Genomic DNA, 15,803 nt, shown 5'->3' with positions numbered 1-15,803 from the left:
TTACACACAGAACTTCATTGTAGCAAATTGGGGGGGGGGGGGGGGGGGGGGGTTTCAACAGGAATTTTGATAAAATGTCCTAACTTGAAGCCTTTTTGAGATTTATTTTATTCCTCAAAAATGCACAATTAGTTTAAGGACAGTTGGAAATTCAATGACTTCTTTTTCTTTTCCTTTAGTTGGCGTTTCTTACTATGATAAATGCAGTCATTTTGTCAATTCATAACAAATTCTACCCTTCAAGAAAACCAGCAAGTTTTTGGGCCTCTGTGGGTTAAGATTGGAAAAAAAAAAAAATAATTTGTGCATTTTGTCCACATGCAACATCCCCATGCACCACCTGGTTATAGCACCAAAAGCCATTTATTTACAAATTAAATCAGCACTAAATTCAAATTAAAGCGAGCTTCTTAACTAAAATGATGAAACGGTTGATAAGCACCGCACAGCTCACTGGCTGCTGATCTGGCAACGATGATCGGGGTGACTTGGCTTTTAAGCTCCCTGTTGATTGTAGAGTGACAAACGAGTAAAAAAAAAACACACAACCAACCAACACGCGAATACACAGCACCAAGGAGCACAGCAAAAAGCATGTCCAAATCTGATTTTTCACTCTGCTCCTTGTCTTACATTCAGTTTTAATCACACATTGCCCCTCCTGTTCACAGGCCTACAAAGGCGCTGCCACATCCTTCCACGTCCAGAACCTGCAGTCCAGCAGCGACTACCGTTTCCGAGTCTGTGCTATCCGGCAGTGCCAGGACGCCCCGGAGCTGAGCGGTCCCTACAGCCCCACGGTGACCCTCTCCCCGCAGCGGAACGACGTGGCGCTGAGCGGCAGCGCTGCCGGCTCGGGGTCCAGGACCGGCACCGAGTCCAACCGAGCCCGACAGAGCCTGACGGACGAGCAGTGCGCTTTCCTCCTCCTCATGGTTTTCGCCGTCATCGCCATCCTCATCGCTTTCGTCATCCAGTACTTTGTCATTAAATGAGCAGTTTTCGACGCCACCCAGCTTCAGGGTTATAGCTTTATTCCCACCCCACCCCCCCTCTCTGTTGTTTTGTATCCTTCGTTTTGTACTTAATGTTCTCCGATTTCAACAGAGTAATTGCGTTAGTCGAATTGGGGGTGTAGCGGGAGGATGAGCTGGTGAAGGAGAGCTGAACGGCAGATATAAATCGAGAGATTTAACGTCTCATTTGGCACCTGTGATACCTTCCCGACTCTCCCGGCTTTTGTCAAACCCGCCCCGAGTTTGTGATATCTGTCGTTCGGTTCTGATCTCTAATCCAACACGATTAGTTTCCTGTGCAGAAGGAACCCAGAAAGCATAGGTTTATGTAGGGGAGAGGGTTGGGGGAGCAAGAGGTGCATATATAAAATGTATAGAAATAGTCATTATTTATATTTCCATTTACGTGTCCAGTATGAAGCTGTTTTTGATAGGTGTGTTCCAAAAATAGTATGTAGGTGTGTCAGTAGCCTGTGTGCTATTTGATCCTGGGACCTGGTTGGGCCAGTGTTTGCACAGTGAGGTGTGTGTCCAGATGTGTATACTGTATGTAGTTCGGGCTTCAGGGCCACATGAAGGGACTTAACTCCCCCACCCCCCCTCCCCGCACCCCAAAGTTGCTGGAGTTTGAGGAATCTCGCGAAGAATCCGAAACGAAAGATCTTGTTCACAGTATAGAGCGTTCATTTAGCACTTTCCAACCTTTTTTTGATGTTCAGAATGTTTAAGGATGCAAAAATGACTGGAGAAATGTTAGTATATTTTTGTACAGCGAAGACACGAGGATCTGTAAGTTTGAGGAAAAAAAAGAAAAAAGCTCAGTATAAAGTTAGAAAACAAACAAAAACCAAACTAACAGTGAATTCTAATTATTTTTACTATCATATAGTTATACTGTAGCTTGTTTTTACAATCATGCAGCTGCTTTACTCTGAAATATTGTTGTTCAGCACAAAAAAATGTATGCTTTCTTGTATGTTTAGTTTTATTTTGTTTCCCCCTCCCCGCCCCTCCTTCGGTAATTGATTTTTTTGCACCTTCGTGAAAGAAAACCTTGACTGACCGCGTCTTGGTCTTGTGATGCATTTTATAGAACACACTTTGAGATTGTGCAAGCCCTACTTGTGTTTTGGGTGTTTTAAAAGTTGTAGTATCACATAATGTGTCACTGAAACAGCTAATCTATCAGCAGAAATAAATAAAAAATAAAAAAAATACAAGAGGAAAAAAGTTATGTACCAGTTGTTTCAGAGGCCTTAATTGGAGAGGAAAAAATCTCGGGAGAATTTTTTTCTTCATTTCTCTTAAGTTTTGATGTTGTTGTTTTTTTTTTCTTTTAGTGTTAGAAAACACTAAAATGTGTTTTATTTCCTTTTACTTTTGCAACATTCATTTGATGTTAGTGAGCATACGTAACCGTGAGAGAAATGGAAAGTAGTTCTGTGTATTAAGATTTATTTTGGTTTCTTTTGTCAGGTCATACATGTGTGAAGTATATTTTTTTATAATATTGAAGTAATATAAGTTAATACTCTCCACAGAAGATAATAAATCCTGAGTAGTCATGAATCATGGAACGTAAACGGCGGATACAAAATGTGTTATCATGTACTTCCTGTGAATCTAAATTTGCCTTTTCTCTGTGTGTTAAGTATTTGTAACGGATTGCGAACACTGTGCTGTCAGTGGCGATCTGGCTGTAGGGTCTAGTGTTGTTTGGTTTTTGGGCAGATAACTGCTGTTGCAAACTGTAAAAATGAAATACAGGTACCTTGCAAAACGTCCTGGATAATTACATGAATTGGTCCTTCAGACATTCTGCAAATGTCTTCTCTTTGTCATTTAAAGAATTCAAATTCCTATTTTTGATAGCGATTGCAACGTGTGCCATTTTAACACCTCTTCACCCTGGGCTTACCACCTTTGGCTGGAGAGATTAACAAAATGCTACAAAAATGAGTAAAATATGCACAAAATAGAGACCATTTTTATGTAATTTTAATGTTTGCAGTTACCTCATACACCGTACATTCCAAAATGAAAATTTGTTATACTATACATACTACCAGACATATCACTTTACAATGTTCGTTATGGGAAAATGTATAATCATAGATATGTATCTAAAGTGTATCTGTATAGCCATGATATCTACAAAGGATCCATGCACAATAAAAGATTTATAATTCTTCATCATGTTTGAAGTTTGGGCATATGTTTGTCTATCATCACTTAAATCGTGACGGATGTTTCTAAAAGTGCTCTTTGGTGAAAATACAGCTGCAAAATCACCTGTTTGTCCATTTTATATGAATATGTTTGGTATGTTTAGCTGCAGATATGCATAGATTTGCTGGTCTGAGTTGCTAAATCACACCAGTTAAAGAGATTTGACCCGAGATTGAAATGATCGGGAACAAAACGGCGGCAAACTCAAGCTTCATCCAAAGCTTTTGAGGACAAGTAAATCATAGTATAATAGTTAAACAGTAAAAGACCGCCAAAGGCATAAGCTACCATTACATTTCATGGTAGGTTGTAAAATTTTATGATGTGAATTAAACTCTAAAGAAGTAATATGAAGGACCCTAAAGTCCGATTAATAATTTAAGGTTCATACATTGACTTCAAAATGTCATTATTTCAGTGTCGTTTGCAATGTAATAATTTAAAAAAATAACTTCTATAGAGAACTGCTTACTAACAGTTGAGCTATATAAAATTAAAACCGGAATGTTTTGTCTCCAAAAAGTTCAGTTATTTAAAATTTAAGCCGTTATTTGATCACTTTTATGTGTAAAATATGAATTTCTGTTAAAAATGCTTAATTTAATCACCATGTAAAGGCACAGGCCTTGTTCAGAGTCTTTTAAAAATCTGTCACAAAACCCAAAAACTCTCTTCTAAAGTTAAAAATCAGAATTAGTAGCTGCAAAAATGTAACCACAAAGGATGAAAGACTACTTTAGTGCAACGTCTCTCTTTCTACAAAGTGGAATTTCTCTTATGACTGAACACTCGCACTGTCTAAGGTAAAAAGAAACAGAATCTTGATGAAAGAAATGTGAAGGAACTGGAACCTATGTATGTTCTAAAAGCACAGTTACCAAAACCTCTTCACAGACAACTCTAACCGATATTTACTATATTTTAATTGTAAAACAAAAAAAGAGGGTGTTGAAATACAATGCATATCCTTTTCCCTGTATGAATCATATAAATTCCACATTACATACCTATGAAACTGAGAGTAATCAAAAAGACTCTCATTGCTTCTGGTATGTTACTAAAAAACACGAGCTAAAGGGAATCTAAAAGAACTAACGATAAAGCACCAATTACCAACATTATTGCATAGCCTTATCATTTGCAAATGCTGTCATCATTTTAATTGCAAAAAAAGTTGTGTCCCTTTGTCTCCTGCTTTTTATTTTAAGTAAATCTTCCCTGCTGGAGTACCTTTATTTTGGATTTAAAAATGACAGTTGGTCACACCAAGTTTCCACTAAACTGGCATTAAAATACCAAAGGTTCAAAAACTGAAGTTTCACAGCTGAATCAGTGGAGCTGAGTCATCTCTGACAGCTGTTTGTCCAGTCAAAATATCCATGAGTAAGACTTACATACACCTGTCTGCACATTCTGTTTGATAACTCAATCCATGTCATTGCTCATTTTTTAAAATTCTATTTCTCAAGACAAGAAAAGTGTCCAAGTATAATATTATTATAGAAATATTTCCTCTTGCTGTGTGTGCACATGAAACTCTGTTAAATAAGATGTAGGACTTCCTGTTCTCTCCACAAGCACACCTAAGTGGTGTAAAGCAAACGCAGCGTGATTAATGAGGGTGAAAGTGGCTTTGCTCTTCTTAGTCATTGTGAACAACACTGGCTCTTGTTGAGAGAAGGACTGGAAACCCTCAACAAAAAACAGACAAACGAGCTCTCCCAGTCGGACGGCGGAGGGACCTTCCTGCTGACCCTTCTCAGGTCCGAGTGCTTCATCTCAGCTCCGAGTCAACACACAAATACACCCTGATGTCAGCGGGTCATTTAGCTTTTAATGGATGTGAACCGACAGAAGACACCAGCAGACCAAATAATGCTGCCTCGAAATGGGAAAAGCTGGAGATAAGGAACTGAAACTAGGTGAGGGGTGTTATTCTTAGAAATAAAATAAAATAAGGAGAGTTTAGTTTAGACTCTGCACTGCACTGTGTCTGACCCGAGAACTTTAAATCAAACTGAAAGGATTAGTGGGATGTGAAATCAAGGACACTGTGGAGTAACTGGCTGAAGGTCACACTAAATCACAGCTCATGTTCTAACACTAAAAACCTCAACCAGGTGGAAGAGTTACCCAAGATAAACTGTGACTTCAGGAACATTTTAGGCCTCCTCCTGAGTCCTGATCAAACTTCATGTGAATTCTTGAAAACTCCTTCCTCTTTAGCTGGCTTTGTTAAAGTCAAGTTTGCTATAATAACGCTGATAGGTAACATAAGAGTGAAAATGAAGAAATGAGTGATAAATGCAGAGGGAGAGACACGGGGTTGGCGGGTAATTAATTTCTCATTTTACACCCAGACAGCTCAGCAAACACACTGGGATTTCACTAATTGACGCATTAATCAGTGAATGCACAGCCCTTCCTATATGTTTTCATAGTATGTGTTTATTTGGAGCTGCAGTGTCAGAGGAGGGGGGGTTCCCTTAAATCCTCCTTCTCCCATCTTTGCCTTTTACCGTCATCCGTCCTGTCATCATTTGATTAGGAAGATTACTGAGGCACACAGAGCAGACAACCTCCCTGTTGCTCGCTGACTCCTCAGGGTGCTGTGTAGGAGGTGCTCCCTTTCCTCGCCTCTCGCCACATCTCCACTGGTTATTGAGCATCAGGACAGGCTCTTCCACTTCATGTGATTCTCCCGCTGTGGCTGCTCTCCAGCAGACTCGACAGGCGCCGAGAAAAAGTTAAAAGGTTGAAAGAGGCAGCTCAATTTTTCAAGGTAAAGTCGCCAGCAAAGATTTCTTTTTGCACCAGCTTTCTGCCTTTACGGTTGAAGTTCACAGGATTAGAGCCGTGAGTTTGCATGGCTTATCCCTTTTTGCTAAAGTACTTTATATTACAGAAAACATGTCTTCAAGACATCACGGTTTCTGATAATTTCTTCAGCAGACACTTGAGTTGCGTAAGAGTAAACTGTGCATTTATCTGAGCAGAGTTTAGGTTGTTCCTTCAAGAACTAATTAAAATCAATCTGTCTTTGTATCCTTTTGCAACAACTTGTGAATTCTGTCCTCAGTGCAGATAAGAGTTGCACTTGTTCAAAATTTGCACAAATTAAGGAACACTGGTGGTTCCAAATTCAGAGAAATACATCAGAATGTCTCCTCAACATCTATGCAGTATTTCTAAGTCTACATCAACTGTAATTAAAGAGAAAAAACCTGCAAAAAACACAAATTTGGTCATTGATTATGTGATTATCTCTCCGCATCTGCTCACTGAGGCCAGATTTCCTACTCTATGGTGCCAGCACTCAGTGACACTGACATGCCCTGGACCAGACCCCAGGTGGACCTTCATGCTGGTGGAGCAGCAGAGGCCATGGACCAGAGCGCCGACGACCACCACTATGAGGGCTCCCTGTTCCCCACCTCCACCCTCATCCCCGTCACCGTCATCTACATCCTCATCTTCATCGTCGGGGTGACGGGCAACACCATGACCATCCTCATCATCCAGCACTTCAAGGACATGAAGACCACCACCAACCTGTACCTGTCCAGCATGGCGGTGTCGGACCTCATCATCTTCCTGTGCCTGCCCTTCGACCTGTACCGCCTGTGGAAGTACGTGCCCTGGCTGTTCGGGGAGGCTGTGTGCCGCTTCTATCACTACATCTTCGAGGGCTGCACCTCGGCCACCATCCTCCACATCACGGCTCTGAGCATCGAGCGCTACGTGGCCATCAGCTTCCCCCTCCGCAGCAAGGTGGTGTTGACCAGACGCAGGGTCCAGTACATCATTTTAGCCCTGTGGGGGTTCGCCTTGGCTTCTGCGGCTCCCACGCTCTTCCTGATAGGGGTGGAATACGACAATGACACCCACCCGGACTTCAACACAGGGCAGTGCAAGCACACCAGCTACGCCATCAGCTCCGGGCAGCTGCACATCATGATCTGGGTGTCCACCACCTACTTCTTCTGTCCGATGCTCTGCCTCATCTTCCTCTATGGCTCCATCGGGTGCAAGTTGTGGAAAAGCAAAAATGACCTGCAGGGCCCCTGTGCAATGGCCCGAGAAAGGTCACACAGGCAAACTGTCAAGATTCTAGGTAAGTAGGGTTTGTTTTTGTAATCTCTTCTGGCAGATTTATGTCTAAAATCCAGCAGCAATCCAGTTGAATGCGGTCAAAATTGGAAAAAGTGCAACACTTTTCTCTGCACATTGGAAAGGTCTGCAGAGCTAAACAGATTCATTTTAACACCGTGACTCAAAGTTTCCCATTTCCTAAATGCAAACACGCTTGTAAATAATAATCTCCATCAATTATGCACAAAATGCAGCAACATTTCACATTATCCACGGTTACACCCTATAATCCTGCCTTGTCTGCTTGTTATTCCCACACACTAAAACAGCAGACAGTTCGGATTCAGGACTGACAACATTTCAAACTCTCTTTGTAGGGAAAAAGCTTTAACCAGACATCTATCTGTTTACTCAGTCAGTTTGCCTTTCATTGCTGCTCGGGCAAAAAGAAGAAAAACAGCTTGACGCGTTGGGTTTTCTGCACCGGCTTTTGCTGCCATTATTGAACAGTTTTCACATATTTTTAGAGAACTGATTTATATTCCAGGAGTTTTACCTGCTCCTGTTATCCATCTGTTTTCCAGTGCGCACACGGGACATTGTTTTCCTCTCTATCCTTCAACTCTGATGAAGAGAAAGCTGGTGCCATGTGTGCTGTTGTTGATATCAACCGGTTAATTATTCTGTTTTGTCTGAAGCTAATCATGTCCTTCCACTGCACATGATGATTGGCTTAATTTGCAGCTCTGGTAAATTGTGCAGGAGTCCCTGTTTTACAGTAAAAGCCCACAGCCAGGCCGGTGTGTATTAGCCAAATGTTTAATCATGATGCATCCATTAGGATATTAATGCCGTTCATTATCTGAGCACAGACTGCACAGAGCTCCTGTTGTCAAACTTGCTGCCATTTGTGTCCACATTTGTCGAATCCCAAATTGGATTGTCATCAGAGGCCGACATAAATCTGCCACAATGGAAATTTACACGCTGCTGCAATCCTGGGCATCTTTTTAATCTGCTGGTGTCAAAACATATCAGGGGTCCCTCGATGGCCACTGTTTCCAATTTGATCAATTCTCGCCACAGCATCTGCTCCTCCTGTGAATCCACAACATAGGTCTTCATTTAACTGATAACCGTTATCGATAGTTCTCCAGTAATTAGTCTTATCCAGGCCAGATGTACCGCTCTGTTATTTATTGAAGTGACATTTATTATCCCCACAGAAATTACTGCCCACATTACAAATGGATGATAATTTTATCTGCAGGGGCTTCTTGATCAATACCAGTGACTCAGTGATTACCTCAACCAGGAGCAGAGATTTCTGGTTGTGTGTTGTTTTGTCGGATTTGTGGCGTGTTTCCTCCTGGGTGGACTTTTCTGCTGCATATACTGTATGCTCTAATTGGCTGCTTACTTGCCTGCATTGGGAACATGTGACTTTGTTGTTGGAGCCAATTACAAGTTCTAGTCACCTCAGGGAATAAAAGATTGTTGTGCACATGAGTGTGTGTGGCTGTGGCTGAGGTTAAGGAGGCGTTCTTTTGATGTTGCTGTCATTGTTGCTGGTCATTAATAAGTGTCAAGGGTGACCAAAGCCCCATAGATCACAGGATACTTAAAGATCCTGAAAACCAATTTTCCTAAATTACCTGCTAATTGTAGACAAACCTGACAGGAACACAGTGTCATCTTTCAAAGCTAGACTAGATTTCTTTGTGTGTGTGTGTGTGTGTGTGTGTGTGTGTGTGTGTGTGTGTGTGTGGGGGGGGGGGTGTAATGTGCACCAATCTGAATTCAACAGTAATAAAACTAGTTACTGCTAGATAGATGTTGCTTTCCATCAGATCTGCTCAAACTATGCCCCCACAGTCCCACTGAAGTGGATTAGAGTGTTATGAGACTTTCATTAATTTTAGCATTAGTTGTTTTTATTTCTTTTATAACCTTATATTTAAGTGTTGCTTATTCAATCACAGATACTGAAGAGATCTGTTCACTCAAAATACAATATGTTTTTCTGCCAGTACTGGTCTATTTCTTGTGTAATTGGGGCAGAAGCAAATAAACAGAGATACTTATCTGAAAAACTAATAGAATTAACTCCACTACAGATTTTTTTAAACTGGAGGTAGCTGTCATAGCTGAATGGTAAATATAAGCTACCACCAATAGTCGTGTTTGCTTATCTGAGTGCAATGACTGGAAACAGGGAAATGACTGTGTCCAAAATTAGCAACGTACCAGCACCGATTGATGTATACCTTCTTTGTTCAATGTGTGCAAAAGAAAAATATAAAAACCGTCGAGCTACGAAGACAAAACAAGCAAAAATTACAAAAATTTCCACAATGGGCATGACGAGGCTTGAAAATTGAGAGGAAATACTTTTTAACATGCAGCATTTCTGTTTCCATTGCAATAAAGAATCCAACACCTTTGACTGTGACTTTAACTCCCAGTGCTGCAAAACTACAACAAACAGTAGTTCCTGGATGTAAAACCAGATATATGGGTACCAATGACAGTTTGACCAATCAGCATTTGTCTTCTCCGGGTTCAACCAATTTATGTCAAGGACCCTAGAGGAGGTAAAATTGGAAAACAGGCTAGAAAGAGGATCCACAGGGACAATTTCTGGAGTAGAAACCACGGCTCACAAGTTCCTGCAGAGGAAAACAGCTCATTCTTGCACTTTAGTTGTTGGACAGATTAGCAAAATACTGTGCTAATTTGAAGCTTTTGTTCTCTTTGGACAGAGTCAAGCAAGCTATTTCCAATGGTTTTCATTTCTCTTTGTAGTCTCAGATAGCTAGACCATTCTGTAGCGCTGTGTAGAATGGTCTGACTGCCTCTCAACATCCTGCTATATGAGAGAAGAAAGCTTTAGTGTGTTTGCATTACTTTAAACCAGTCACAGTTGTCTTGGGTGAGGACAAACCTAAACAACGGTGACGGTATTCAGTCAGAATAGTGAAAAAATAATTGCTTTGGTGGAACATTTGCATTCAGGAAGGCGAACACTGACATTAAAAATGTATAAATTCACAGCAAAAAAGTTGTGAAGCAACAACAGCTGCCTCATGGTTGCTGTTGTGGCTTCCTGTTGCAATGGGGATTTTATAAACGTTAATACAAAGATTTCGGGAGAAAGTCATGTGAAATGTTGAGCTATTGGCAGGCTTATTCCCGCAGTATCCATCCGGTCAGTCCAACTATTTGCTAAATGATTGCTGACTGCAGTTTTATTCATGCAGATATGAGAAAAGTATCTTATCTCCATCTAATTCGTGTTATGATCTCTTCCTTCCTCTCTCAGTGGTGGTGGTGCTGGCCTTCATCATCTGCTGGTTGCCCTACCACATCGGCAGGAACCTCTTCGCCCAGGTGGACGACTACGAGGAGGCCATGCTGAGCCAGAAATTCAACATGGCCTCCATGATGCTCTGCTACCTCAGCGCCTCCATCAACCCCGTCGTCTACAACCTCATGTCTCGGAAGTACAGAGCCGCCGCCAAACGCCTCTTCCTGCTGCACCAGCGGCCCAGACAAGCCCACCGCGGCCAGAGACAGCTCTCCGTGATCGATCAGATCTCCACACTGAATGAAAGTCTGACCGGGGTCTGAGAGGCCCGGGAAAGTCTAATGAGCACTTAAAAGCTTGTCTGACTTCACCACCAGGGGAGAGGGTTCGGGTTTCCTCAAAGTTCAAGGGTTGAGATCAGGAGCTAAAGAGAAAAGGATGTGTAGAGCAGAGATGCTTTGAGGGGGAAAACAGGGCTGAGTGGTCCACCGCACTCCAATGCAAAATTATTATTGCTTCTCAGTGTCGTTCTGTTCGCAAAGACATGATGATGATTGTCTGTCATGTCAGATTATAGTTTTTACCATTCAGTGGATTGCATTTACAGCTTTCCTTGTCTCGGTGTTACATAGAAGTATTTACCTCCACGTTGTGCACTGCTGCGTGTTTTTTCCGGCTTGTTGTCAGAGTTAACCGAACACATCCACCGTTTCACTTCACAATTATCATCAATCCGAGTCTCTCCTCTTTGCTCATGACGGATGATGTTTGCTTCATGCGAAACGGCAGTTCATTTGTAATTTTTAATTGTAGTCGGCCGCAGTGAGATTGGATTTGTTCGGTGTATGGTGAACAGTTGTTATCATAATGTTTGCTCGCGCTCATAAATCAAGAAGAACAAAACAAGTAAACCTATTAGCGGTGGGCCATTAGTTGTGCAGATCTGAAATTGGGTATCCCAGTGTGTGTTTGAGTGAATAGATGGACCATGCACCTGATAAAAGCAGATTAGTATGAAAATGGAGCCGTTGTTGTCTGTGTGTGTGATACTGAGGCCACCTGAGCCCGGAGGTTTTGGGCCTGTGTACGTGCCGCTCATCACATGTAATCTGACATGGCTATTATATTAAATGGGCCCTGAGTTAGATTTACGCTGGCAGCTGACGTCCCTGCATCACCATATTCAAAGTAATGGCTGCTCTAAGTGCATTTCAAAGGGGAGAGAAAGATATTAGGTTGTCAGCAGTAGCAGAGCTTATTGCCTTTATTGCTTCCACTTGCATAATCTTGACCCGTTGTACAATTGTTCGTTGATGTTGGGTTTCGAGTTAGAAATTGTACACTTTTGTACTTCATGTGCTCCAGCAAAAGAAACAAAAAGTAATGTCAAAGTCATGTATTTTTAACCTGAACAATGTCTAATCACAAAAATAAACCACTTTGTCCAGGTTCTGTCTGCCTTACAAGGTGTTCTTTAAAAGGAACTGTCGTGCTTTTGCCCATGAATCATCGGGCCTTGGTTTGCACAAATACAAAGAGACATGGTCGCTCTGGGCTGACTCATCCTCATGACACTTTTTTTCACCGAGTCATTCGTCTCTTTAGGAGCCCAAGCAGCCGACGAAAGCTTCTATCCCACAGACTGTCCTGCCATCACCTGGGGAAAGATCAACAAGCAGCACGACTCCTCCGTTGCTTATTTTCTTTACTGATAATGAAGACAGCGGCTGCGAGCGGTTTATCCAGAGCTGTCAACACCTCTCTGAGGCTTTCTTTACACCACCTCCAATCATTCGGAAATGTACACTTTGCTTGCTTTGACTCTATTTTAGCAGCAATCTTTGAACATACTGCACACACTGTTCTATGAGAATTGTTAAGATTGCTTAAATGTGGTGACATTTCCTAAGAGATTCATGTAAACTCAAACACTGCAGCAAAAATACAACTGACAAGTAATCAGTTACTAAAATATTATCATTACCTCTCAGGCATTGATTAAAGCCCCCAAACTCATCTATGTATGTCAAAGTTACATATTATGATGTTTTTTTTCCCCATGAAAAAGTTTTTTTCTGCCTTAAAAGGGCCTAAATGTAGCTCACTCCCAACTCACTGCAACTCGAGCACACAAGCTCACCTATAAGCTCAAACACTATAAAACTGCTCTAAACTACACAATGGCAAGGTGTCATACTAGAGTACTTCAGCCATACATATCAAACTGGAAACCAAATTTGAAGAAGAATCCTACAGGCATCATCGGTACACATCAGTTACTTTGCCATGGTGTTCATTGCTTATTTTTCTCATCTTGTATCTTCAAGCAGATGAAAAAACAACACGTCTTGGATAAAAAGCCACAAAAAAATAATTTTAGCTGGAAGGTGTCTTTAAATCCACTTCATGGCCTTATTTTATGTAATTAAGATGTAAAATATATGCATTTAGAGTTCATGCATAAGTGTATTTAAACCAATTTGCAAATTAAGTGCTAAATGGCTGCATCTACCTGTTTTAACACTGTCTACTGTTTTTATATCATCAAAAAAGTGCAGCAGCTTCGTTTCATTTGCTATTAAACCACACATGCTTGTTTATGGCTTCTATTGAAGTATCAGAAACTGCTTTGAGTACGTTCTTGTTTTGCATTAATCTACATTAAACTTACTGCTGTTCAAGTTTATCTCCTCTGGGGACTGAATTTTCCGATTCATCATTTAAGTGTAATGGTCCTTTCCACCAAAAGGGAGAGCCAAAGTCTACTACAGCCCAGAGAGACAGCACATGTGCACACAAATTACACTAATTCCCAATGATTCGGATTGGTCAAACACTGCTTTTAAAACTACACAAACACTCCTTGCTGATGAAAGCTTTTGCTTTTCTCCTTTCCCTCTCAGAAATCTTGATCAGCTTCCCCTTTCAGGCCATTTCCACTTATTATCAGCACCACATATTTGCTTCCTGCTTGGTTCCCTGCGTCCACTGCAGTGCAACAGGAAGCTGGGCTGAAATGAAGGTTATTCAGGCGAAGTTTGTGCAGGACGCCTCTATCTACAACACCTGCAAAGGTTCACTGTCTTTCCTGCTGCTTTCCTTTGTAGTCAAGCTGCTCTCCTTGAGGCCTCTGGTGCCATCTCTTCCCCAAACTGCAAGATCTCCCCACCCCAAAGCTGACTGGGAGCTCGCTCATCTGGAACTGCAACTTGTTCCCTCTGACAGCTGCTATAATGGAGAGCCTGGGGAATCTGGTGACCACCTACAGAATTGGGAAGTTAATTTGTCTTGTGCCAAAGCCTGAAATGATTTGTGTAATTCACTCATTCGCAGTTTGTCTGCCAGCGAGGAGGATGCCAGAGCACACTTGTTGTCACAGCTGGGTGACAGTACGACAGCAAACACAAACACAGGCGCTCCCACAGCGCTTTTTAATGGCAGTGATAACGATAATAAGCTTCATTTATAAATCACTAATCACTTGGTCTTGTCAGGCATCCAGTACACAGCTTCCGTTGTTTAATGAGCCACACAGAAGAGTCAATAGCCTCTTCCCTGCTCCAAATCAGCAGTTTCCTGCAATTTGTAGGACAATTTATATCTACTTGGTATCTGTGAAAGCGTTCACACAAAGTGTTTAACATTCGGTCAGCTCTGAAATCTCCACATTTGTCCATTTTCAACATGTTAAACCAAATCACATGTTGCTTTTGACTGACTTCTGTGCTCCTGATAGGACATTTCTGCCTCCAATGATGATCAAAGCACATTTTTCATGTGCACAGATTGAGCGCTGAGGTTATTACTTGTCCACCATGATTGTGGCTTTAAGATAATGTAAGGAATTTTGTGTGGTCAATATAGCAACAGAAGAGTCTGCTTCTCCTGCAGCTCTGTGGCGTGTTATTGGTCAGTTAGGAGCCGGTCCATCAGACGGTTTGCTGCATTTCCACACCACAAACTTAAATGAGTGACTCTCCTTCCTCCAGGCCTCAGGCAGGACAGCAGAGTCACTCCCAGAACTTAGAAATGAGAAAAACTGACTGGAACTCAGCTATGAGGTAGTTTACATGCTTGCCAGCTGTGAGTATCCTGCTGGACTTGCATCAGAGGAGAAGCAGAGAAGAGAACATGCAAGATTCAGTGCACTGGGAGGGGAACAAACAGAATGAGAAATGTGTTATGGTGAGAGGAAATTCTGCCAATGTTGTTGCACATTATGAGGTACTTGTAAGTTGGAGTGAAGCTACATCTGCACACAGTTCAAACCAAATGCTAACAATTTAAATGATGTCTTTAAATTTGCCACACTTTTTAAATTATGTCAGATGTAGTTTTAGAGATCCTGCAGGAATTGTAGGATTTGAAGCAGCAAAACTCGACACCAAAAGGTTTCTTATGCTCAAAACAATTATTCACACTGCCTAGTTAATGACCCACCTCTCACAGCTCAGTCAAGCCAGAAGAAGACAGAAAAACAACAGATGTGAGAAAACGGTGCCTTCAAAATAAAAGCCTGACATAGTCCTAAGCATGTGGGAAATATCGTGCTTTAGAATAGATGTAATAAAATTACTAAGTAAACGCAGACTGAAGGTTTAAAAGTTAAATAGAGAAGTTTATGTTTTATTTTTTATTCACAGGTAACATTGTGGATAAAATAAAGTTAGCTATTTTGTCCCACAAGTGACAAAAACTAGCAGCAATATATGTATGATATGTACAGACTTATAAGTGTGTTTACTATCATTGTATTCATCAGATACATCAGATGTAGATGTTCTCTGCTTTTCCTGTTGGATTCACAGTGTGCCAAAAATGTCGTCTAATTTTAAATTGTCGTCTGCAGCTGCTAAATCTGTCAAATAACAAGGAAAAAGAAAGACGGAGAGGGTTAATAAGTCATTGCAAGCATTCTCTTTATTTTCCCTTCTCTGTCTTTAAATTTATTTTAAATTTTGTTTCATATTTATTTTCATTTTAAATTGTGTTGTATATGCATTGATGTTTTTGATATTATAAAACAAATTATGCTAGTAGAATAAAATAGAAAAAATATATTTAAAAGTTATAGTATTATAAATGTTAATGTATTTCTTCTTATTATTATTATTGTTATTGTTAAATCTTCTTATAATTAAAATATAACTTATAAATGG

The 15,803-nt window shown here is 41.0% G+C and overlaps 2 protein-coding genes across 5 annotated transcripts in view; both read left to right on the top strand.

Moving 5' to 3' along the window:
* Nucleotides 1–3,209, top strand: part of fndc3a (fibronectin type III domain containing 3A) — a 53,409-nt gene extending 50,200 nt beyond the window's left edge. For all 4 annotated transcript variants that reach the window (XM_022189099.2, XM_022189100.2, XM_022189101.2 and 1 more), the window contains one exon: nt 672–3,209. In XM_022189099.2, coding sequence (XP_022044791.2) covers nt 672–995 — 324 coding nt within the window. In that variant the 3' untranslated portion in view covers nt 996–3,209. The remainder of the gene's footprint in view (nt 1–671) is intronic.
* A 3,332-nt stretch (nt 3,210–6,541) lies between these two features.
* Nucleotides 6,542–12,524, top strand: mlnr (motilin receptor). The gene is made up of 2 exons (XM_022189098.2): nt 6,542–7,359; nt 10,660–12,524. The coding sequence occupies exons 1-2, from the start codon at nt 6,549–6,551 to the stop codon at nt 10,965–10,967; spliced, it is 1,119 nt and encodes a 372-aa protein (XP_022044790.1). The 5' UTR covers nt 6,542–6,548; the 3' UTR covers nt 10,968–12,524.
* Nucleotides 12,525–15,803: the final 3,279 nt, after the last annotated feature.

Source organism: Acanthochromis polyacanthus, chromosome 13 (assembly GCF_021347895.1).
Source record: "Acanthochromis polyacanthus isolate Apoly-LR-REF ecotype Palm Island chromosome 13, KAUST_Apoly_ChrSc, whole genome shotgun sequence".
Taxonomy (NCBI): domain Eukaryota; kingdom Metazoa; phylum Chordata; class Actinopteri; family Pomacentridae; genus Acanthochromis; species Acanthochromis polyacanthus.
This window is presented reverse-complemented; position numbering and strand designations above follow the sequence as displayed.

Coding starts and splice junctions, on each gene's coding strand:
- mlnr (XM_022189098.2), top strand. CDS start 6,549: ATGGTGCCAGCACTCAGTGACACTGACATGCCCTGGACCAGACCCCAG. Junction 7,360..10,659: donor GCAAACTGTCAAGATTCTAG/GTAAGTAGGGTT, acceptor TTCCTCTCTCAG/TGGTGGTGGTGCTGGCCTTC.